This window comes from Asparagus officinalis, chromosome 1 (assembly GCF_001876935.1).
Source record: "Asparagus officinalis chromosome 1, Aspof.V1, whole genome shotgun sequence".
Lineage (NCBI taxonomy): Eukaryota > Viridiplantae > Streptophyta > Magnoliopsida > Asparagales > Asparagaceae > Asparagus > Asparagus officinalis.
This window is the reverse complement of record NC_033794.1, coordinates 119,467,106-119,492,236: the sequence shown is the minus strand read 5'-3', so window position 1 is coordinate 119,492,236 and position 25,131 is coordinate 119,467,106. Positions and strand designations below refer to the sequence as shown.

At 33.0% G+C, this 25,131-nt stretch overlaps 3 protein-coding genes across 5 annotated transcripts in view; all 3 read left to right on the top strand.

Annotated features, from left to right (window-relative positions):
- LOC109829190 (negative regulator of systemic acquired resistance SNI1) overlaps positions 1 to 6,580 on the top strand; it is a 32,086-nt gene extending 25,506 nt beyond the window's left edge. Inside the window, exons 7-15 of one of the 3 annotated variants that reach the window (XM_020396336.1) lie at positions 949 to 1,030; positions 1,125 to 1,174; positions 1,390 to 1,611; positions 1,688 to 1,758; positions 1,831 to 1,900; positions 2,515 to 2,580; positions 4,224 to 4,376; positions 5,683 to 5,810; positions 6,252 to 6,580. In XM_020396336.1, coding sequence (XP_020251925.1) covers positions 949 to 1,030; positions 1,125 to 1,174; positions 1,390 to 1,611; positions 1,688 to 1,758; positions 1,831 to 1,900; positions 2,515 to 2,580; positions 4,224 to 4,376; positions 5,683 to 5,810; positions 6,252 to 6,324 — 915 coding nt within the window. In that variant the 3' untranslated portion in view covers positions 6,325 to 6,580. Of the gene's footprint in view, positions 1 to 948; positions 1,031 to 1,124; positions 1,175 to 1,389; positions 1,612 to 1,687; positions 1,759 to 1,830; positions 1,901 to 2,514; positions 2,581 to 4,223; positions 4,377 to 5,682; positions 5,811 to 6,248 lie in introns of all 3 variants that reach the window. The other 2 variants (XM_020396335.1, XM_020396337.1) reach the window with 2 other exon arrangements.
- On the top strand, positions 13,565 to 18,024 carry LOC109829189. The gene is made up of 4 exons (XM_020396334.1): positions 13,565 to 13,864; positions 15,059 to 15,138; positions 15,220 to 15,278; positions 17,446 to 18,024. The coding sequence occupies exons 1-4, from the start codon at positions 13,640 to 13,642 to the stop codon at positions 17,748 to 17,750; spliced, it is 669 nt and encodes a 222-aa protein (XP_020251923.1). The 5' UTR covers positions 13,565 to 13,639; the 3' UTR covers positions 17,751 to 18,024.
- The window catches only part of LOC109829188 (apoptosis inhibitor 5-like protein API5), a 24,485-nt gene continuing 18,946 nt past the window's right edge, over positions 19,593 to 25,131 (top strand). Inside the window, exons 1-2 of the mRNA XM_020396333.1 lie at positions 19,593 to 19,750; positions 19,839 to 20,003. Of these exons, the coding sequence (XP_020251922.1) occupies positions 19,664 to 19,750; positions 19,839 to 20,003 (252 nt within the window). The 5' untranslated portion in view covers positions 19,593 to 19,663. The remainder of the gene's footprint in view (positions 19,751 to 19,838; positions 20,004 to 25,131) is intronic.

The following is a 25,131-nucleotide window of genomic DNA, read 5'->3' as shown; positions in this document are numbered from 1 at the left end:
TAGGGTCTTCAATTGGGAGGATCTGAAATCTGAGGGCGAGGTGCTGTCTAATTGAACAGTAAACCACGAATTTCAGAGGAGAATCAGCGAATCTTGGCGAACTTTTTCATAAAGAAAAAGCCTTCGAAAGAGTTGAGATTCTCTCCCCCTCCTTCCTCCGGATTAAATCTTGTTTTAATCTCGAGAAGAGCCACAATCCCGCTTGGTCGTGATTGTCGCTGCTGTAATTGTTTCCTTCGTGAAACAAGAGCATTAATCAAACTTGTCAATCGGATCTGATCCGCGGCGGTCCACGGACTAACGCGTCCCCGGCACAGGCAAAGATCCCACGCAAAGCAGCGGGTGATAAACGTCATCTGTGTTTTGTTTGATAAAGTTGTAATCCTATTTTTCATTGTAAGAAGATCTTATAAAAAGATCAACTTTTCTTTGTTTTCTTCGAACTTGTAATCGATAAACGGTGTAACAGGTTTGATGACACTGAAAGCAACTTTTGACGGAAACAGTTACCATGTTTGTTTTTGATCAATACCATGTTTGTTTTTGATCAATACTGATGGATATACTTGTGACAAACGAGTATGAATCAGATAATGACTCCGATCTCCATATTTGGTGAAAGATGAAGATGGATTTAAGGGATTGAGTACGATGTTGGGAATCATGATTTTGTATAATGTTAAGTGGCATATTTGTTCATTTCACCCTTGTCACAATGAAATGCATATCTTGCTTGTTTATGTATGTATTATATGTAGATTAATTTCAGTCATTGAGCTTACCTTGTTGTATTATTTCTATGAAAGGCTATATAGTTGCAAATGTCTGATATGTGAAGAAGTTCAAGGCAATAATAGTTCCATGAAATAATCAGAGATTTATTTGCAAGGATGATTAGGATGCTTCAGTTTTAAAGTTTTTAATTGTCCACGCTGTTTAATGTTTCAGTCTGCAGAGAATATGCTGCTGTTCCAATATCTTGTCAACATTCTCGAGACTGATTTTTTACCTCGTCACACTTTATACAAAGGTAAATAACATGATTTCATCGTGTTCCCCTTCCCTTTTCTTCAGTCAATGCCTATTCTCTTTTATGCTAATAGGCCTATTAATTTTTATTACAGAAACGTTAGACTGGGTCCTTCTCAGAGAATCATTGCTTTCTATGCTTCTGGTGATTCTTCTTTCTGTTTGCTGTCTGAACATGAATTTTTTTATCACATCTAGTCATATTTCTTGTTGTATTTTCAATCATTGATTATCATATTCGTTTCGTTAAAAGTTATATCAGTATTCCTTTGCACCTAGTAATTATTTTGATTAATAAAGAAGAAAATTTATTTGAAGTGTGAATATGGTTTGCAGGCTGAGTTTTCTATATGAATGCAGGTATCAAGAAGAATAAACTTCAAAAGTATAATAAGGGACTCCATGTTTGTTCTATCTAGGAGATGTCATCAGCAAACTGAAAGCAGTATATCGGATCTGAAAGATACATCAACTGTTTCTGCTTCTGCCAAAAATACTCAAGATTCTTATATTGCTCTGGCATTGGCAACCACCCAACTGGAAAGGCAAACCCATGTTGCAATGCAGAAATTTTTGACCATGGTAAGTCTAACAAATGGAATTTTCGACCCATTCTAGCAACTTAGTTCTCATACTTAACTTCCTTGATCCTTGCAAGATTATGGAGCTTGACGTGATAAAAAAAGAAGCTGATATACATGGTCTAACTACTCGAGCTGATGGATTAAGGTACCATGCTTGTTTTCATCAGTCTGTAAATGGAGATGACTGTTTTTATTCATGGGAATGTGTTTGTTATAGGACTCCAGTTTTGGATATCATTTTGGATGAACTAACTTATGCTAAGGATCATATATCCCCATTTCTTGAGGTAATTACTGCTTTAGAATATTTTTCATCCAGTAGATTCTATTTGTCTGCCAGCTTTTCTCAACTTAGCCATAGACAAACTCCTTATAAATAGTTAATCTATGAAGACTTCAATTCCTTGATGCTTTCATTGAGAATCGATTTTGCTGAATTTCTTGATCTATGAAGAATTCACAAAGACCATGTAATATTATCATGTTAATCTTTTTTTTCTTTAGCTATTATAGTTCTTTAGTACTAATACTACTGCAAACTTTACCATGTATGTTTTGTTCTATAACACATGTCTGGTAGTGTACATGTCAATGATTGTTCGTGTGTCTATGTACCCCATTCAATAGGTCTCATATATTAATAGTGCTGATTTTTTTAGCATTGTGGGTAATACTTTTTCAATGTAATTGTTGTACACACATATGTGTGTGGGTGTGCGGGTGGTAATACTTTTTCGATGTAATTGTTGGATAGGATGTGTGGGGGTGTGCGTGAATTGGTACCACTTCAAATTTTATAGTCCTTACGTCAAATTTGAAAGGAAACTGTTTTGCCTCCTCCTAATTTTCATGTGTCCATTTTTATATGCAACTCTTATCTCAACCTACCTAAAAATTGTAGGTTTTCTCAGAGCCAAGGTGGAAAATGGAGATAACTTTGCAGTACTTTTCAAAGTATTGCGCGAAGGTATGCTGATGATGACTTGTTTGAACATTTCTTTGCTTTTTTTAATAACAAAACTTCCCAGGCTCTCTACATATTTGTACAAGAAGAGCATGAATGTAAAACCCCAAAATAGTTAATTGTATAAACATCCTCTCTATTATCTTCTTCTGTCAATCTAATCTTTTCATATGCTATACTTTACACACTACGTAGTTAATATTCAGTGTTGTAATTAAAACTTCTTTTGCAGCCAAATTTCTTTGAAATAGTTACCTGGGTCTTTATTGTTCTTAAAAGAGATCATGAAATTGAGCGTTGTTTCTCCCTGACAATTTTACTTTGCGCCAACAAAATTCATTATATTTCCATTTAAAGTACGCCATTTCTACCCTTTTCACTGTGTAACTACTGGAGCTTCCAAGCAGCGTATCAGAATGCCATATAAGCAATCAGTTTTATAATGCAAAGTGATTTCGCGTCAATGTCGGAACCTTGTGAACTGCAATTAAATGGTGACTGTCTGCTGATAATTTTTTTTCCAGAAGTTGCTTCTATTTCATCTTATCCTCAGCATATTTGCATGTGCTGTTGGACCAAGTCTCCCAATTTGATTGACTTTATTCTTAACGCTTGTCTTGACACAATAGTGAGGCTGCTCCTTTCTGACCTGGACCATGAATTAGTTACAAACAACACCCCAAGAATACTATGCTGGGTTAAGGCTTGCATATCACATAACCCCTCACAGAACCTGCAACTGCAAGAACCTTAACCACTAGGTTATTTCTTAAGGCGTGCATCTGGGTATAAAAAATGCTCAACCAAAGTTATTCTATGCTGCTGGGGCAAGGCTGCCTGCACATGGTCCACCCATAACCCCTATTAGTGAGAGACTAAAGCATCAAGTTATTCTTTTAATTTTCTAAGGCCAAGCCTGGATCAAATGTCAACCCAAAAGTTGAATGTAGGTCATATTGACCACATTTTGTTGGAGAAGAAGGTATGACAGTGGTTGGTAAATGTTCAATCCACAACAAAGTTGTTTACTAAAGCGGATCCTAAGCTCAGCGCCTAAACATACACATCCTCAGAAGCAGTTCTCCATATTCACTCCAAAGGTTCAGAGTTAACACCTATATGTCATATTTTTTCCATGGGCACATTATCAGTTTTGGAAGAAGAGCAGCGAGACACTCGCCGATGTTCATTGTCCTCTTGAACATCTTATAGAACACCTGCAATTATTCTTGTCTCATGTTTCAGTGCTATGACTGAAGAATGATGGTTATACTTGACAGGGTTGAAGCGTTGAAGCATCTTTGATCTTGATCTATTATACACTTGCGAAATTTAACTAAAGATTTTTTGGTTGCTTTCTTCTATATCTGTTTGCTCATGTTCACTGATCCTCTAATTATAAACCTTACATAATTGGCACGAGTTCATGAAAAGTAAAATTGTCAAGGATAGAAGCATATATTCTCTTAGCGCTCTTGTATAGTTGTTAATTTCAGCTAGAGCTTCTTTTTTTTTTTGTTGCTTCCTTATAAATTTATTATGTCATGTTCACTAATCATTTAATTATAAACCTTAAATAATTTAGCACAACTTCATGAAGTAGAAAATTGTTAAGAAACCAGTATCTGTTTTTGTGTTTATTTTAGTCTTCTATTCGCACTCGGAGATCAAATGATACACCAAAAGATGCAACCTTTGAGGACATCTTGAATTACTTTTCATCTGCCGCAAGCACAAAATCTATTACCAGAAAGATTGCTCCAGCCAATGCTCTATCACTTTTAGCACATTCATTCCAGGTATTAAAACTGCTACATGAGCTTTTGTTTATGTCCATAATCAACAGCGTATTGTATCTGCAAGAAATATTTTTCTATATACTTGACACTGAATCTTTTCCTTGTTTAATTGCGAAAATACGAAGCTATCATAAATTCACTACTGTATACTGATCAATTTTTTAATTCTAGCCTTACTGCTTTCTCTTTCATTCTGATAGCTAACCTACTGTGAAGGTTCAGTTGCCATTCTATCTATTGGTATCACTATTGCTTTACATATTTCCAGTATCTAAGAATGTCAGTGGATTCTAAGTAAGTAATCCTATAGTTTTATCACTGCTTTGCTAGTGTATAGTGAGGTATAATGAACTTTACCAATGATGTTACACCCGAACGTAGGAGTTTACAACCTTGGTACTTGAAAAGGAAACCGGTAAATAGTAAATACATCAACTGGAACAGATAAAAGATTGAAAGCACGGTCTTCTGAAAACTATGTTTAACCCCTCTAGTGGTAATTTTTGGTAGTTGATGACAATTTTGGAATAATATGAGAACAAGTTTGAAGAAAAAACGAAAATATCTCTTCTTTTATTTTATTGATCAAGGGTAAGAACCCTTGTTTGTAGTATAAATTTAAGTCCGATTGTGCAAGAATATTACAATCTGTTAAAGCTACCATATTAGCAAATGTCTGCTAAGTGCTAAGAAAACCAGCCAAGAGACTTGATACTGGAAAATAATGTTGCTTCATCACTTTGTATGATTGAATCTTTGAGGATGTTCCTAATTGGCACATCATGAAACCCTTAATTGCACATGTTAAACACAAGCCACAAAAATTTCTGTATCCTCTTGAATGCATGAATCTGACATCATGCTTTGGGTGTAAGGGAACTTTTGAAATGAAAGCCATTCAGAACTAATAGGGAGGATTCAGGCATGTGTGTGTTTTGTATCTATGACACTTTATATACAAAAATGTACACATATATGTATCAAAAGTACTTCAGCTGAATGAGTCAGGCCACTGTTTGGTAAATTTGATTCAATTTCTAATTTAGAGAAAATTTAGTAGAGGTACCCGCATTCGACTGGAACTAGACACTTTCATGTTTTTACGAGTTGACATAATTGGAGCAGTATAAGTTACTGTTAGTGTCATGTGATGCCAAGTTACTGGTAAACCAAAAATCAGAAATGACTGTCTAGTACTATTGTAGGTGGAATCAAGCATTGCATTATTGAATACCAAGTAAATTATACATTTCATGTTAAGCCACACTATACAGTCATTCATGTCCCATTTGCCATAATTTTTCAGGCTTACCTCTCTCTACATCATGATCAAAAGTATATAGCTAACAATTCTGAGAAGGTTGGGACAAGCACCTTATCACAAATATGCAAGGGCTTAATATCTGCTTTTCAAAATATTAGAAAAACTGATGAGTAAGTCCCTTTTCCCCTTTGGTTGTGCGTATCTACAGATTTTTATATTTTGAATGCTGCTAGCACCTTGCATGTGTATAGGCTTGTTTGCATACAAACTATAAAGCATCGTACTTCTATACGCGGAACATTTTCCCCCACGATGTTACCGAGAACTTGTTTTGTATTTATTGCAGAAAACAATCATCAATGCTTTACAACTTGTATCTTGCAATTCAGTAACAGCTTATTAGAGATATTATCACTACTTTGCCAAGCAGTATTCAAATTGGAATTATCAGCTTTATTATAGTTTGTGGCATATTCCATTTTTCTAAAGTTATTCATCTAAAAATCATTTAGCATAAGAATTGTTTTATACCTTTGTTGGACAAAATAAAAATATTTTCTTAATAGTTGTAATTATATTGCCTTCGAATATATATATTTTTTTCTTAGCAGGAATCTGGAAGTTACACCTTTTGAGAAGGAAGCTTTCTTCACTGCAGCAACCATTGTATCACAGAAGTTGTAAACCTTGTATCCCAGAAGTTTGTTTTTGTTCTGTATTTTCTTTTTCTTCAGTTATATTTAAATTTTGACAGTTCTATAGACATATGGCAGCATTGAAGTTGTTGGATTAATTCAATAGTACCCAAATTTCTAGATTTGTAGGTAGCTTATCCCAAGTCCAGTTTCCTTTCTTTGTTTGCTCTCAGTTGCTGATATAGTATCTTTCAGGAAATAAGCTTTGTTGAAAGGAAAAAAAAGCGCCGGGTTGAGTTTTAGAAGCTTTTTGTCAGATTTGGATTCAATTTATTCCAAATATATGTGCGTGTTCTTCTCAGTTATTACTTTTGCTTGTTCTTAAGTTCAAGATATGTCCTCGTTAAAATTAGTCTTTTCAGCTAACAAAGTAGAGTTCATCTTCTTGTGTATCTTTCTGAAGGTTTCTGTATATTCATCTCTGGCTCATTCAATTTTTTTTGATATTATTGTTTATAAATAGGCCTTAGGCCAGTTGTAGTTGTCCATTTATAGCGAGAAAGTATATACGTACACATGACCAGCTATTTTTAGACATCGAAAAAAAAGGAAAAAAATATCAGTTCAATCTTTTCTAACAATTTAAAGAGGAACTAAAATAGAGTTTTAGGAGATCGTAAAGCTTTTTGCATGCATGTTGCACGCTGCCTATGTATCCAAACACAGGCAGAACTAAAATAGAGTTGATCGTCAAAAAATTAAAATTAACTAAAATAGAGTTAATTGTCTTAGTATTTTACCCACTTGAAAACAATGTCATGTGTACATAATATAAAGGACGCATAGCTGGTCATGTGTACGTAATATAAACGGAGGTATAAAAAAGGCTATCAAATAATTGTTGAGATCACCCGCCCAAATAATTGTTGAGATCACCCGCGGTGGGTGACACCGATAGTTGGGAGGTTTTAATATGACTTTCACAATGCAAGGTTTAATTCTAGATTGGAATAATAATAATAATAATAATAATATCGTTGAAGCCATTCTCTGATCTGGCCTTCATAATAATATAACATTATCTTAAAGTTTTGTCAAAACTCTTGAGGCTGGCCTTCATAATAATCTGATATTATCTTAAAGTTTCTGTCAAAAGTTAGAAGTTATGATTGATAGGTAATGTTAATGTTTTTAAAGAATACCACTAATAGTTAGATATTTGCACATACTAACATTTAACCTGAGATGTGAAGCATCTCCTTGTATGAGATGATTTGTATGATAATGTGGTGTGGCACATCAAAATTGGGGTTACGCCCCCCTAACTGGGGGCTGTCGAAAGTTGCAAATTTTAGGTTATTGTTAACTCAGGTGAATGGATCGGGTTGAAATCGCACTCTTCCCAACTAGGTCCTAGTCACCAAAGGCCATTTACTTTAAGACAGGGCTGTGTTGGGGTGGTTTTTGAATTCTCGACCTCTATTGAGGCTGGTTTACTGTTGGAGATATTAAGGTTTCGGAGGTTCAGGTTATGCGGTCAAATATATATATATATATATATATATATCATACTCCCTTTAAAAGCACGAGTTCGGAAAAGCTTTCCGTAGACAAATATACCCCTATATAATTTGAATTATCTTATATATATTCAAATTCTAATTACAACAGAACTTAGCATATGTATTTTAAAACCGAATAAATTTTAATGATAATTATAACAGATTATTATAATTATCATAACTACCAGAATAAATTTTGAGTCCGTCGTCCCAACAACGAGGTTCCTCCCAACTGACATATGTTTTCTATTTATTTATTATTATTATTATTGGAGAATTTTTTTTGGAGCGTGTAACTACTTTTAGTGAAAAGATAAGATTATCAGTACTTGTAGGTTTTATCATCAGACCTTTATCCTAAACCTGGCTAAGCAAAAGTTAAATGAGGGTTGTTTTTCAGCTTGACTCACTCCTGATCGATTAAGAAGATGAACGTGATAACTAAATTGGCATGATGAAAGCTATTGCACTTCAGATTTGCCGCATGTTTGTGAGCAAATAAGCTGTTTACAGAATCATAACTATCTACTTCTGCCATGTCACTTTTCTCACAGTCAAAAGATAACAAAGCAGAAATTTTGATCAAATCCTAATAAAACTCTAATTATAACTATTATCCTATCACATGTAATACCTCATGCCTATATATAAACTAAGAAATTACACAATTTTTATAGTAACTCTCCATCTCCTTCAACATGTATGGTTTTTTATTTTCATGATTATTCTTTAAATATATTGTGTATTTAATTTAATGGTGATATTTGTTTTACGCTGCAATTAATTTTTATGGAAATTGATATTTTTTTTAAAATTATTCAATTTTCATGCATAATTTAGAGGAATAAAGATTTGATTGTTGCAGGTTCTCACATATATCAAGGTAAATCTTAATATTTGATATTATTTTAATTTAGATTTATTTAATTATATTTATTTCTTTTTCTTCTTCTTTTCCTTTGCATGCATTTAATTAGTTGATTGTTGTTTTTTTCTTTGAATTGATGTGATTTGGTAGGTACAGAAAATTATTTAGTTGAGCTTGATACACGATGGTCTGCAACTAATTAAATTTTATTAGGAGATAATAATTATTTGATACGGATTCAATTGTTTTCATATTCATCACACAAGCACACGTGGAGTTAGTCTATAGTTAGGCCTCCACGGCCATGAATTTGTATACCTGAACTTTCTAAAATTTTATATATATATATTATATATATATATTATATATATATATTATATATATATAATATTAATATATATTATATATATATATTATAGTATATATCGCCAACTGGGATTTCGTATCAACTAAATTCGAAACTGGAGATTTTCTTTTTTTAATTTTTAGAAGTAAAGTATTCGTAGTGGCGTTTAGAGCAGCGGGGTGACAGGTAGCACGTTTCTTGAACATCGGAAAAACATTCTAATTCTTGGTGAAGTTAGATGAAAAGACAAAAGATGAACGAGGTGAAGGCAATATAATAGCACAAGAAATTCAACTGCAGCCTAATATTACAATCGACGTAGATGATGAAGATGCTACTCTAGAGTTGCCCAGAAAAAAGATAAAGGTGGAGAAAAATTGATCTTGGTTCAATTAGAAATTTTCAAGAACAATATTTTTAAATCATTTTATATAACAACTTAATTTTTTATTACAATTAGGAATTTTTATAAAGCATTTTTATGCAAAGTTATTAGTAGTTTTGTATGCTTATGTGATTGCTTACATCACATAAAATTACTCTTTGATATTTAACCATTTTACTATATTTTATTATTCTCTATGAATATGATCCTGCATTTCGTGAGAGGAATTTGATAAAAATTTGCTTTTATTGATCCTGTGAATGGATATATTGTCAGCTAGACGTAAAAATCTCTTCCTGATAACTAGCACAGCATATGATCTACCATCTATGATATAAAGGTGGTCTCTTTAACCAATTGGCAAAGAATTACTGTTGTGATGATTTTTCTTGGGGTTGTCACAAACTTCAATATTCAATGTTTTTAAAAAAAATCATTGCCTTACTAATTGTTACTTGTTGCGATTATTGCCATGTTGAATAAGGGACCAAATTTGATCAAGATTTACTTTCATACATTAATTAAGTTCATGTTAGGTGTTAGTAGTGGTGATCAATTTAAAATTCGTAGAAGAAAAAGAATTTACAAGTTTGTAGTAAATCAAACAATTAGCTTAGCTTTTTGAGTCAAAAAAAATTGAATAAACTTAAATTTTTGAAATATTTTCTTCATTACTATAACTACAATTCATAATAACAATTACAATATCCCAGTTACATATACTCATCCAAGTTTAGCTTAAAATCCATTACATTTATTTTTATTAATATTAATATTTAAATAAAATACTAATAAATCTTATAATTCAATTATACATATTTGAACTCAAGATAAATCTCACTTATTTAAAGTAAATGAAGTAAATATATATTTTTTAATATTTAACCACGTGCATTGCACGTGCATAAAACTAGTATATATATATATATAAGTGGAATTACATAGGAGGGGTTGGTAGGTAAAGAATTTTAGAACAGAATTATCCACATGCTTCTAAGTCGACTTTTCTTAGTTTTTGTTTCTTTTTTATTCTAGAATGTTATACAAACACAGAAAAATTAAAGGAGGTATTGGTGGTTAAATCATCTAAATTTGATTAAATTTTTAAATAAAGTCATCCACATTCTTTTTTTTAATCTCCTTTCTATTTTCAAGTTATCCAAATAACTGGTAAGGTTATCTAATTCTAAAATTTAAATTCAAATAATCTATTTTTCATCTCACGCGTAATGTTATGTGAAAATGTAGAAGGCAACATCACGTTCATTTGTATATTTTTCGCCATTTGTATATAATTAATAAATGCGTTAGAAATCTAAAAATGACAAACTGTACAGAGAAATACATTTTATTATTATTATTATTATCAATTTTTAGAGATCCTACATGATTTTCTTGCAATTAATTACATTGGACAATTACCGGGCCCACCAAAGTACAACCTCCTAGTAGCAGGAATCGTCGGTCACGTCGAAGAAGAAATTCCCGTCGGCAGGATCGTAGGGCGCGTCGTTCAGTTCTATATTCACAACCTCCTAGTAAGCAGGGATTTTGGCCAATACCCCCACCGGATCTTCACCGTTAGGCCCGTGATACAACCACCAGTCTCCCGTTTGCTCGTCCTTTTAATAAAAATGCCTCACGGACCCAGAAATGGGACAGATAGAGGGGGACGGGTGAGGCGTCCCCCTCTGATTTGCATAATGAGCTGGTCATGACCAGCTCATTATGCAATAGGAGGGGGACATCTCACATGTCCCCTCCAATGGTCCACGGGCCCGGGCCCGACCGGGCCGGGCTCCGGGCCTGCCCGGATTTTTTTGTTTTTTTATTTTTTTAAAAATTTTAAAAAACAATAAAACATAAAAATTATATTTATATAATAGTATATATATATTTATACTCTTATATAAATATAATTATATTATATGTACATATAAGTTTATGTTTATATATATGTATAGATATATAAATATATATTTATACTCTTATATGTATTTATACTATTATATAAATATACTTATATATGTACATATAAGTTTATACAAATTTATACTCTTATATGTATTTATACTATTATATAAATATACTTATATATGTACATATAAGTTTATACAAATTTATACTCTTATATGTATTTATACTATTATATAAATATACTTATATATGTACATATAAGTTTATACAAATTTATACTCTTATATGTATTTATACTATTATACTCTTATATATATATTTATACTCTTATATGTATTTATACTATTATATAAATATACTCTTATATGTCTTTATACTATTATACTCTTATATGTATATTTATACTCTTATATGTATAAATATATTTATACTCTTATATATATAAATATACTCTTATATGTATATATTTATACTATTATACTCTTATATGTATATTTATACTCTTATATGTATTTATACTATTATACTCTTATATATATATTTATACTCTTATATGTATTTATACTATTATATAAATATACTTATATATGTACATATTTATACTCTTATATATATAGGGAGAGGTTCAAATACAAACCTCACTATCCTAAAAACTAAAAACCAATCCTCTCCATTGGATCTAGATTCATCCAATGGCTGAGATTAAAGCTGCATAAGGGTAATTAGGTAAAATAAACAGCCCACTAAAGAGAGGTAATTAATGCTTCTTATTGAGTTCTCCATTTTCCCATGCAACTCTCCTCTCACGTTCTCCTCTCTCTCTCTCCTCCATTTCCCAAAAGCTTGAACCAGCCCCCTCTCTCTTGGTAGGTGTTATTTTCTTGGTAGGTGTTATATTTTCTTGGTAGGTTATATTCTAAGTTTGATTTGATTCTTGGTAGATGTTATTTTCTTTTGATCTGATCATGGTTTTGTTCTCGTCATGTATTGGGGATGATAGAAAGAGGGGATCCATGGCCAAGAGTTCCTTCAAGCTCGAGCACCCCCTCGGTTCGTCACGTTTTTCTTTAATTTCAATTTGATTTTGGTTTCTTTTTAGGGTAATTGTTGAAGTTGCGATCTTGGTTCTAGGATTTGTTTTAGCTTGGGGTTTCTCTTATACTCGATCTTGGTTGTTTGTTTTGTTGGATTATCTTTCAAAATTTGCAATCTTTTTTAGGGTTTCTATTAAAATATTTTAGAAATTGGAATCCTGTTAGTTTTTTTGTTAAATTTGGTTAAAGTTCAAAATTTTAGTTATGGGGTTTGTTTTAGTTGCTGTCCTAAATAATTGAATTCACTGCAGTGAATCGAGATTCACTGCAGTGAATCGCCGATTTTTGCTGTCCTAAATAATTGAATTCACTGCAGTGAATCCAGATTCAGTTATGTGAGGTGTTTGTTTTTACTATAAAAATTGTAACTTTTTGCTTAAAATCATCAAACACGTTCTATAAATGCATGAGTGAATCTCGATTCACTTCAGTGAATCTCGATTCACTGCAGTGAATCCAGATTCAATTATGTGAGGTGTTTGTTTTTTACCATAAAAATCATAACTTTTTGCTGTAAAAGGTGAAAATTTTTCATGTTATAAAATTTTATAGCTTGTTTTTTACCATAAGTTTCTTATTCTGCTTGGATGGTTAGAATGATTCACAAATCCAGTGGAGCAGCAAATCGATTGGAGTGAATCCAGATTCAATTCGTTGGAGTGAATCTGGATTGAAGATCACTTCAGTGAATCCAGATTCATTGCGTTGTTGTGTTCTTCATGTGAGATTTACAGAGATCGGGAAGTGAGTTAGAGAGAGAGAGTATTAAAGAATGTAGCACTATTAATGTAAGAGAGAGTATTAAAGGACGTGTATTAAATTTGTATCATTGTTCCAATGTAATCAGTCACCATTAATGCAATGAATTGTTCCAATTTTACCCTTTTCACATTAATGCAGTGTATCATCATCGAAAAAAAAAAGATTTACAAATAGATAATATGCTCTTAAAAGGTAATCCAAAGTTCCCGAACATGTGCCTAGTCATCATACATTAAAACATTGACTATGTTAGAAATAAAAAACTATTATTAGTAGATCTGGATATGATTAGGGCATTTAGATTAGCAAAATTCAAGATTTAGCGGATAATTATAATTTTTCTATTCCGAATAAACAAATAGAGTGCTCTACACTGTGATTGCAAAATCTACTGAGAGATCTCTACGTCAGCTCTCCTCGCAAAATAGAAATGCGGAGCCTTCTATTTTCTAAGATCGCACGTCTGTCAAAGCCCTCATCATCAACCCTCAAATCTCTCCTCCCTCCTCTCTCTCTCAGTCAACAACGCGACTCCATCCCCAGCGATTTCTCGAGATGGGCATCGCTGGGCCAGCACAAGCCCCTGGCCTCCATCATCGACATGGACCGAGCCAAGCTCCGGTCCCCTGAGGACCTCGTCACCGTCTGGGATGACGTAAGCCCTAAATACCCACCTCTCCGTTTCGTTAGCTGTGACCCTGTTTGTGCCGGATCCGGTTTGAGCACCAGTTGTTTGATGAAATGCCTCATAGATGCGTTTGAAGGAAAATTTGTGTTTGCGTCATAAATGCATAAAAGGTTCTAATGCATACTTGCATATATGTATAGTCAAGTCGTCAAGGAAATTCGACTTGCGCAATGTGCGCTGTGGTTCTAATGAAATTCCTCATAGGTGAATTTTGTTGTGAATTTTGTTGCTTGACTTACATTTGCATGCACAAACACAGTGTTTACTGAACACAGACCTGTTTCTACCTATGCCGGCTACTCGAATTCAAGGAAATTTAAGGAAAAAACTAAGTTCCTTCGAACTTCAATTGGATACTGACCCGAGATCAAGTTGTTATAAGTCAGTGCCCACTTCTAGCCTAGGGATTTCTCTAAAGCATAATAAAGCTCAAGAAAGGCAACTGTACAGTGCTCACTATTTTATAATAATATATAAAATATGAAATGTATTGCGGGTGATACCATCAAATATATATTGAGGAATTTTGGGTACATTGGTACTTCTTAATATGAAATGTATTGCGGGTGATACCATCAAATATATATTGAGGAATTTTGGGTACATTGGTACTTCTTATGGTTTTCGCGCGTATGTGATACCATCAAATATATATTGAGGAATTTTGGGTACATTGGTACTTCTTATGGTTTTCGCGCGTATAGTAAAATCTTGATCCTAAATTTATATAGGGATACTTTAACTATGTAATCTGATCAAAGTACTTAACAATTTCTACCTATGATATTTTGTGAAAAATTAAATTATAACTGTTCAAATAACTTAGAGGTGTCTTGAGGAATAATCATTGACAATCTTGCATCAGGTACACGATAGACAAAATGTTAAATGTCCTATTCTGGAGCTTCATCCATTATATTTCTATATCTGCTTAAATAAATTTGGTTTGAAGTTCTCCTATAAGCTTCTCATAAGAGCGAAACCAGGTCCTTTGCTTTCATATCTCTGTTACAATTTCTTCAACCATGAGGACTTTCCAACAGTTTATACCTCAACTGACTGACTGATTTTCCTTCTCTTTTTGAATGAAACTCCAGTACCATTTGGGAAGAGGTCATATAGGTACATCAATGAAAGCAAAGTTATACAATGAAACTCCAGTACCATTTGGGAAGAGGTCATATAGGTACATCAATGAAAGCAAAGTTATACCACCTGTTGGAGCAAAGATCAAGTTCATGGTACTCTTTTACTTTCAATTTGGGTGCTTGTTGTTATGCTTTCATATAACTTAGTTCCCCCTTTTGTTTATGTTTTTGTAGCCGGCATTTTGTTATTCCTTTATGGAGGGGAAGCGGCTACGTCAACATATTCCTTCAAGGTTTATCTCTATTACCTTTAGAGGTGTTATATGAACATTCTGCCGATTTATGGATTTATGATCCCAAGTTTTTCTTATTTTCTGTAAGGTATTTGTCCCTATTCTTTAGTCACGACTCTTCGTAAATATGATAGATATATCATCAATGTCACCAGTCTTGTGTCTAATTTTTCTTTCACCAATTAATGTGTTTTGAGCGGAAATCATGCTAATTACAAATTCACTTCCTGCTAACTACAGACTGACTTTTGAGAACCTCATTATAGAAAGGTGAAAATATATTCTTAGATTTTTAGATCATTATACATGTGGGAAGCCTTCTTGTGTAACAGTTGGATATGATTTTTATTACATAATTGATCATCTCAGGAGCCATGTGTTCAACTCATAGTAGTATGTAGGGTAAAAGAATATTTTTAAATTTCACAATAACAGTATTTGAAGTATCAGCCATACCATGGCATGTGAAAGACAGTTCAATAACTAATTGCTTGCTATTATACGTATAGTTTCATGTTTCAATACTTCATTTTTAACCTTTTACCTCAAACCCTTCCCCCTTCCTTCGTCTTAAAACCTTGAGTAATCTATAGATGGTTTCCAGGCTTTGTTATGGTCAGGAATCAATTGTGTGTGTAAACAAATACGAATAATTCAAATAGAGAAAATATGATCTAAATCTGATTTCATATTCATCTTTTGACAAATATGGATATCATTATATGTCCCATTAAATATGGATTAGAATATAGTAGTAATAAATTATGAGATATCAAGTATATTTAATATATTAAAAAGGTACATATTTAGGCTATGTCCAATACTAGATGGTGTAATGTTTATTGTTAGACCTTTATATATTTGTATCATTCTAATATCGGGAAAGACTTTAATGTCAATACTTCTTGTTTTTTTTGGTAATTTCCCAACCGTTGACTAATATCCAACTATATCCCTATGTGAATTTGTAGAAATTATGGATATTAACTTTAGTATTCAAACAAAATTTCTAGCTTCATTTGTATATGCTAAAGGAATATAATATCAAGAGAGACTACTATTCTGCTCTGGATCACCCTAGAAGCAACACTTGAAACCGACTCATAGATGTAGATGACTATTACTCGCTGTTCTCTTGGTTAACATAGTTTTTTAAGGAAAACAATTCCTTAATAAGTTAGCAATCATTTGTAAAGCACAAAATAAAAGGGGCCTATGCAGTGCACATGCACAAGTTCTACATGGAAGAAAGGACTTATGTATCATAGTAAACCTGATGAACCAATTGAGCATCTAGATGTAAGTCCATACATTCAGTTAGTTCATATCACAGTGAACCGGCGTGGGGCATTCTCAGCCAAGCAGTGCACCTTTTTTAGGGGGTAGTTTGGACTTTTCACTCTCCCTTATTTGGCTGAGGTTATCCCGCGCCATGCAAGGTTCTGATAGAATTCCTACACCCTTCTGGATACTTCACTTTCATCCATTAGCACAAAATGTGATATTCTGTTGCCTCCTCATATTTGCAAGTATCCTGTCTTTCAGTTCAATCAAGTAGAATGTTGGTGTATTTCATGGCTCACCCATGTCAATTTAGCTACTGTCATTTTAGCAATTCAATGCAGAAAGGGGCAACTTTTCCTAAATATTATATCTTGAATTGATTGTGATTGGTATTTCTCTATATTTCCGGCATTTGGACATAGAATGTCGTTGATTGGTTTATTTTCAAGTGACTGAAACATTTCAAATCACTGCTTACATCTTACCAAAGTTAGTAATTTGTTCTACAAATTAAAAACAAAAATAAATGAAAATGTGACGTGTAATGTAATATATACAGAAGATGACTTTTTCTTGCTCCCTTTAAGTTGCAACTAATCGGAAACACTTTCAATTCGGAAGGAAAAACCTGTTGATTTCCTTGGTTATCATGATTTTTTTATTTTTTATCTTTTATTTTTTATTTTTTAATGATCATATGACACAAAGTTTCTATATCTTGGTCTATTGCCTTCTCATACCTGGAATTTCCATTTACTAAATGGAATTAGATGGAATGTTGCGAAGAAGCCACTGTTTGACTTCCATTAACAAAAATCCATGCTCAAAGTTATACTCCTTGTAGAACATCAAGCTTATGAGTTTTCTATCTTCATTTTCCCAGTACAAACTCCTTACATGATCTTCACCGGCCTTGAGGATTACAAAGCAAGAGGAACTCAAGCAAGCCCTTACTTCACTGTCACCCACTACACTGAGTTTGGAGAGACCAAGGGCTTGGTGCTCGTTCGCGGAGACGTTGTGCTCACCAGCAAGCTCACTGATGATGAAGCACGTTGGCTTGTTCAAACTGCTCACTCTTTTTATCTGAACGACACACGATACAAGCTTGTGGAAAGGTTTAACAAAGAGGCTCATGAGTTTGAGTTCAAAGATGTCCTCCAAGCACTCGAAATGCCCATCTTGTAAGTCCTACAGTCTTCTGTTGCAAAGTGAGGAATCGGTTTGACATAGTATGTAGTTGATTCCGTAGGCTGTTTGGTTTACTGCAGAAAGAAAGTATAGTAAATTTTGCAGTGACAAATGGTGCATGTAGTATTTTTGCATAAAATTTGGTTGATATCCATTGTTTGGATATCTGCAACTTTATGGTAGAAAATGTATTTCTATTGAAAATTCTGATTTGGTTGATAAAGAATTGATTCAAAAGTTCTAAGATTTGGGAGTGGAAATGTTTTTTTAATGACTTGCATTGCTTTTTTATGTTCTAGTTTCTGCGTTGAAAATTGACGACATTTTTTGCAACTAAATTGGGTGTAGAGTATTTGCTGCAAATTTTCCTACAAATTGCAAAGTTCACTTGCTTTTTCTAATAGCAATATTGCTAAACAAACATTGGAAATCCGGTTGCATTATTTGCTTCTTTGTCTCTATCTCCACTCAACCAAACAGCGCCTAATATAGTCATTATCTCAAAAACCTGCCATGTAATTTGGAAATTTTTTTAATATCAAACTAACATATAAACTTTTCTTTGAGAAAATTAATATGAACTTCTATGAAGGACCATATCTTACTACATTGCAGCTAGGAAAAGTCTTCAAACATGTTTGACAACTTTGGATTATAATCTACAATAGATTATGATTCAAGTGAACTATATATACTGGAGTGTTTGATAATTTTAGTGGGTTATAATCTATTTTCGAAATAGAGTGTTTGGCAAATGGTAGATGATAATCTATCTTTGATGTCAAAATTAACAAAAATGTTTAGCAAAAAGTTTTCATGAGCATGGTAGTTTTGTTATGTTTAACCCTTTCCCCCCCTGATTTTGTTCAATTTTTGTGCCATGTTGTTTTTCACGTCATCGACTTTTGCTCGATAGGCTTAACCGCACTTGCAAGTAAATCCTATATTTCCTCGCGTAAGTCACTTGTTCACGAAAATATGCGAAAGTATAGTGTTGGGTTTCTAATTTTAATGAGTTTGGATTATGTAAACCTGACCCTCCCCACTGAAACTCAGGACCTATTTAGCTGATATGAAGTATTAGAAATAAAAAATATTTAAATTTATTATTTTTAAAATTATGAAGTAGAAAATAGTGAAAATATTACTTTATTATTTATTTTTAAAAATTTTAGAAGTAGAGGAAATAAGGTTTCTTTCACTTCATTAACATTTTTATTTGGTAGCAATTATAAATATTGTTAGAAAAGAGAGAAAGATGATATTTTATGATTTTATTTAGAATAAGGGGGTGTTTGGTTGCACAATTTTATAGAAAAGTTTTCTCAAAATGTCTAACAATGATAATTCTGTAATTAAAAATTTTCTGTAGATTTCTGCAAACTGTGTTTGGTTCAAAAAAAATTACAGAAATGTTTTCTGTAAAGTACAAAAAAGTACCAAATTTTACAAAAAATAATTTCCTCTCAAAATGGGTGAAAATCACTCAGAAATTTGACACCATATAGATATTTTTCTATAAAGTTGATACTTTTCTATAAATTTAGGAGGTGTTTGGTTAAATTTCTACAAATTATAGAAAATCTTGTTATTTTCTATAGAGTTATGGGTTATTTTCTTGTTTTGAATCAAACAAACAAAGTTTAAAAAAAAAATTGGTACTTTTTGACTTCTCAAAACTTTTCCTATAATTTTTTTAAGAAATACACAGAAATCATATTTTGGATGAAAAATATTTCCTATAATTTGTAGAAATTGAACCAAACACCCCCTAATAGAATGTCTATAAAATAATAAAAAAAGGTTTTATTTCTAAATTTACTCAATTTCGCTTACTTCTATGATACTTCAGAAGATTTAAGAAGTAAAAGTGACGCGTCGATCGCCCGATTGCAAGAACTTTCTCCCTCATGGCCGGCGACTCCTCGGACGCCGCCGAGGTCGAGAAGCTCTACGAGTTCGGCGAGCGCCTCAACGAATCAAAGGACAAGTCACAAGTAAACAAATGACTCTCCTTTTTTCTTTCACAAGAAAACTTCTTTTGGTTTTCTAGGGTTTGTTGTGATTGAGGGATTTTGGGCGCAGAATGTTAGCGATTACGAGGGGATAATAATGGCGGTAAAGGGCGGGAGCGTGAAGGCGAAGCAGCTGGCGGCGCAGCTGATCCCGAGGTTCTTCAAGTTCTTCCCTACCCTCGCCAGCAAAGCCATGACTGCTCAGTTTGATCTCGTCGAAGAGGAAGAGCTCGGGGTTAGTCTCTTTGGCTCTGTTCTCTCTGTATTCCTCCTTAGGGTTTCAACTTCTATCTGTTGATATCAATACCTTGTTGAGAGTTATGTTATATTTAGTCCTTGAGGATTTTAGGTCATCCAGTTGTATTATCGGGTGTAATTAAACTTGGTGAGTGAATGAATGTTGAAAACTTTTTTCCGTATTTAATTATTAGATTTTTGAATCTTTGATGGTAATGACTGATAATATTCCCATAAAATGTGCCTTATATGGAAATTTTAACTTACTGAAAGCCAGAGGTCTAGTTTTTTTCTTCCACACAAGGAAAGCAGTAGAAATGATGTCCTTTTCGATCTTCTAAATCTGAGGTGCAGTTCTTGTGATTTCCATCTTTGGTGTAGACTCCCAACAAGAAAACTACTCTGAAAAGCTTGTTTGTATCTGCTATTCAAGAAGTATGTGCTGAATCCTCGATGGAAGAGGGCATGCAAATTTGTAAAGGTGAAAGGCATCTGGAAGCTGATAAAATTTTAATGAGATCGAGATTTCAAATGCCACAAGCTTTTAATTGAAGTGAAGAAGGTAAGAAGAGGATGGAAGTTATTAAAAAAAACAAAAACAAAAACAAAGAAATAAAATAAAGAGCTCGAGTCAAGATTCTGTGGAATGGACAAGAAAGTAAAAGATAGATAATGGACATTTGAAGGAGACACATTGAAGAATATAAAAGATAATAGGGGAAAACGAAAGAGCTGAAGGATATAAAATAGGCAAAGGAAACAATGTACCAAGAAGAATGCTTATGCAACATGAGATGAATGGAGTATGGAAGTATGACACAGAATGAAATATGAAAAGAAAATGCAAAAACAAAGATAATAAATCCACAACGTTACAATATTAAAAGAAGAATGCAATGCAGGAAGACAAATTAGGGAGATGATAAACACAGACCAATAAGGCAATATTAAAGAAAGATGCAGTAGGATATGACAATATGGGGGAAGACATTAAATAAATATGATGTAATTAAATAACAAATGTGCTAATAAGCCTATGTTATTTGAATACTTCTATCATGAAGCCGTACTCGTACCCGACACTTAGCCGACACTCATCCGTACCCAAACTTCATGGACACTCCTTGGACATATGCATACATTTTTCAGACATGTGCTCAATTATATGATATATGTTTTAATTAAAACATTTACCTAACATTTTTTGGACTTATATCTTACACTTGACAATGCTCACATTCCTTTTTTTGAAACTTGTTAGACATAGGTTGGATTCGTTTCAGCTTATGATACCCTAGCACATTCGTGGACCTCCCATACCTGGACACGGATGGGAAGCTCAGATCTATAGCTTTTTGATGCCCTGATTGTTGTTGTGAAAGAATTTTCTATGCTTCTTAGTTTTACTCTTTCACAGCCCCTGACCGTCTTTGTCTTGGCCCCATCAAAGCTAAACCAAAGAATTGAAACCCTAATCTGAGGAATTTTGGGTTTTGGTTCTGAAAGAGGGGCGGGTTTTGGGTGAAAGAGGAGACAAGGAGGAGTTTTCTAAGGAAAGGTTGAGATTGATTCCAAGGAGAGGGTTTGGAGGTGTATGCACCATTGATTTTGGAAAGATGAGATGGCTAAAGATGCTTTTGCCTTTTACCTTTTGTCTTTTTTGCTTATGGTCATAGATTGATGAGCTGGCATGTTTTTTTTTTAACTTCTTGTGGGCTTAGGCCTGGGCTTAACTCAAGAAACAAAAAAGTTATCCAACAAACTCAAGAAATCCAAAATGGTGGGCTGCTAAATGTTGTAGGAGTTCAAAATAGAAGTAAAAATGCTACACGTATTTTACTTCAATATTGATTTAATGTAATATATAACCTAACTAATACATAGTTGTCTCCATTTCCTCATATGGTGATAGATCCTTTATGTATGTATGTATGTATATATATGTGTGTGTACATGTATGTATATGTATATATATGTATATATATATATAGATGTATATGTATATAAATATGTATGTATGTATATATATGTATGAATGTATGTATGTATATATATGTATATATGTATCATCCATTGTAGAAAATAATAGATATACGCCTTTTTTGGTGATAACCTAACCTGGAATCGAACCCGAAAATGTGGGAGCCATATTGGAACCTTCTAACCATTTGGGTCAGCTGCGGCGGTTGAGATATACACTGTTTTAACTGTAAGTTAATGTGTAATTTGACCATATTATTAGCAAGATGATGACTCGATTATCCCTTAAGGAAAAGCTATATACAAATGTGCTTTGTTGTTGATTTATAGCATTTTAAGCATGGAAGTTATAAATCGGACCTGTAAATCCAATAGTATACATTTATTGGTTTCTGATGCCAAATTGACATTATATTTGAAAAAGCTCTTTAAAGCATTTAAAATGACCTCAAAATAAAATCGAATTGTTGGTCCTATGGGAGCCAGAACTTGCATTTCTGAAACAACTTTTGTATCTGGATAACAAATTGACTCCAATGGATAATTCATTGACTATTAGCAGAGAGGAAGTATTGCTAAATCTTGTTTACATATTTAGGTTATGTTTTAGAATTGACCTTGGGAAGCTGTTTTATTTTCCACTAAACATTTATGCAAAGAAAGCTCTTTGTTTGAAAGGCACCCAATTAGTATTTGCAAAAAATCAATATATCATCATCTTTGATAGGCTAATTTGTAACTGCAATGTAAAAATATAAATAAAATAGTCAAGTTTTTGTTCACCATAACAAAGTCGATGAATTGTTGATCTAGAGTGTCTTTTTTTAAAGATGCTTTTGAGGTACACATGTATGTATGTATGTATGTATGTATGTACGTATGTATGTACGTATGTATATGTATGTATGTATATATATATATATAATGCATGTACGTACGTATTTACGTAGCCGTGTCCCCATACCCTACTTTTTACAAATTTGCTATGTTCCGTACCTGTATCCATGCACGTACCCATGCAACATAGGTTTCAGCCCATACCCAAGGTTAAAATTGTGATTTTAAATGGTTGTTTCGAAGTCTAGTTCAAATACAAGTAGCTTACATTTTATAATAAGCAACATAATAAAAGAAACTTAACAACATGATAGGAATTTTAATTATAGTAACATGTGAAGTGTAAAACAATAATGATCTCATGTAAATTATTAATCTCAATATATATGTAGCCGTGTCTCGTACCTTATATGTTACAATTTTGTCGTGTCCTATAATAGTACCCGCACCCGTACCCGTACCCGTACCTGTTTTAATGCAACTTAGCAAGAAGCCAATAGATTATATCTTGACGCTACATGTTTGTAGTGACTTCTTAGTTTTTTTACTGTCGCTATTAATGGTTGGATGCTCAGATAGGCCTGATCAGAGAACGAGGAATGATGATAAGCTATTAGACTAAAGTGAAGAATGAAGAAATTAATATAGAGAGCTATATTACACTGTTGCTCTTCTTATGAAGCCATACTCATACCCGACACGTATCTGTACCTTCATTTCATGTACAATCCACGAATATATGTATACATTTATCCTGACATGTATGTAGTCTTATGATATATATTTTAATTTAGGCACTCACAATACACTTCTTGGACGTATATCCTACACTTCACATCTACTTCTTGAAACTTGTTAGATATAGGTCAGTTGCATTTTAGCTCATACTCAGTTTTGGCACTATGATTTCAAGGGGTCGTTTGGGTATCTAGTTAAAAACGAGTCGTCTCCAATTTATAATAAACGTAATAAAAGAAAAATTAAAAAATCTTAAAAATGTATTATGAATTTTAATTCTAATAACACATGGATTAAATAACAATATTATTCTCATGTAAATTATTAATCTCAATATATATGGATGTATATATCTAGCTCTATCCTAATGCCTACATTCTACAGATTCGGCGATGTCGTGTACCTGTGTAATGGTACCTGTACCCATCTCTATTTAAATTAGATAGGGAGATATATAAGTCAAAAAATTACTAATCTTTTTTTGTTGCCATGAAATGTATTTACAGTGTCCTTAGAGTACCTTTCCATCAAGACACATGCCTAATTGAAACATAATGCCTGTTTAAATGGTAGGTGTTTCTAGAATAATATATACAAGTAAGTGGTTGATAATGTAGAACTAAGCTACACAAACTAATGATACATTTTTAAAGATAATAATTGATGCAACAGTAAGGAAATTGCAAAAAAATTAAATAGCTACAGCTGGTTATGCTATCTTGACCTTCGATAGGTAAGAGGGCTCAATTACTTGCTAAACACATTGAGGAAAAGAATGCATTTTGTCATGCGCGTTCATGAACTAAGCTTTTGTTCAAACAAGTCACTGAGTTCCTTCATGTTGATAAAATAACTAATGAGATCTAGAGATGATTTATTGAATGCTAAATATGGTTGTTACATATAGGATTATATTTGCTGTACCACTAACAAAAAATAGGTTTTCTTTCTAATTGGAGGTGATTTAGCTAGATCTTATAGGGAAGCTAGAAAAATGATTCCAAAGTGCATTTATATGCCGAGACGGTTATTGTAATAGTCTAGGACCTAAGTTACTAGAAATTGGTGCAATGTTACCTTATCATTTATATGACTACTTAATTTGTTCTTGTTGAAGACAGTGGTGGATCCAGATAATTTTTCTTGGGGGACTGACAACAAGAATTTATTTATCTAACAATAAAATAATATTGTAAAGTAATCAATATCAAACTATTATTCCAATGGATCGATATTTTTTAGTTACATTTATTTACCGATTCTCACAAAGTTTTTACTTTCTACAATGTCTAATTTTTTTATGACTCAAATTCTCCAAAAAATATGCTAAAATTTTGAATTGTATCCCTCAATCATAGATGAAAGCATGTGAATATGGGAACTAGTAATTAAACAAAATCATTAACTCTTCAAAAACACAATTCAAAAGAAAAATTTAACTAACTTAATAATTGGTGAGAAGTTGAGAAGAGGCGGACCGGGCAAAGACTGAGCGTGGCGGGGGTTGGTGAGGATGGGGGTTTGGGTGGAGCTTTGGGAGTTTAGAGAATTTTGGTCTCTGTAGCATGAGT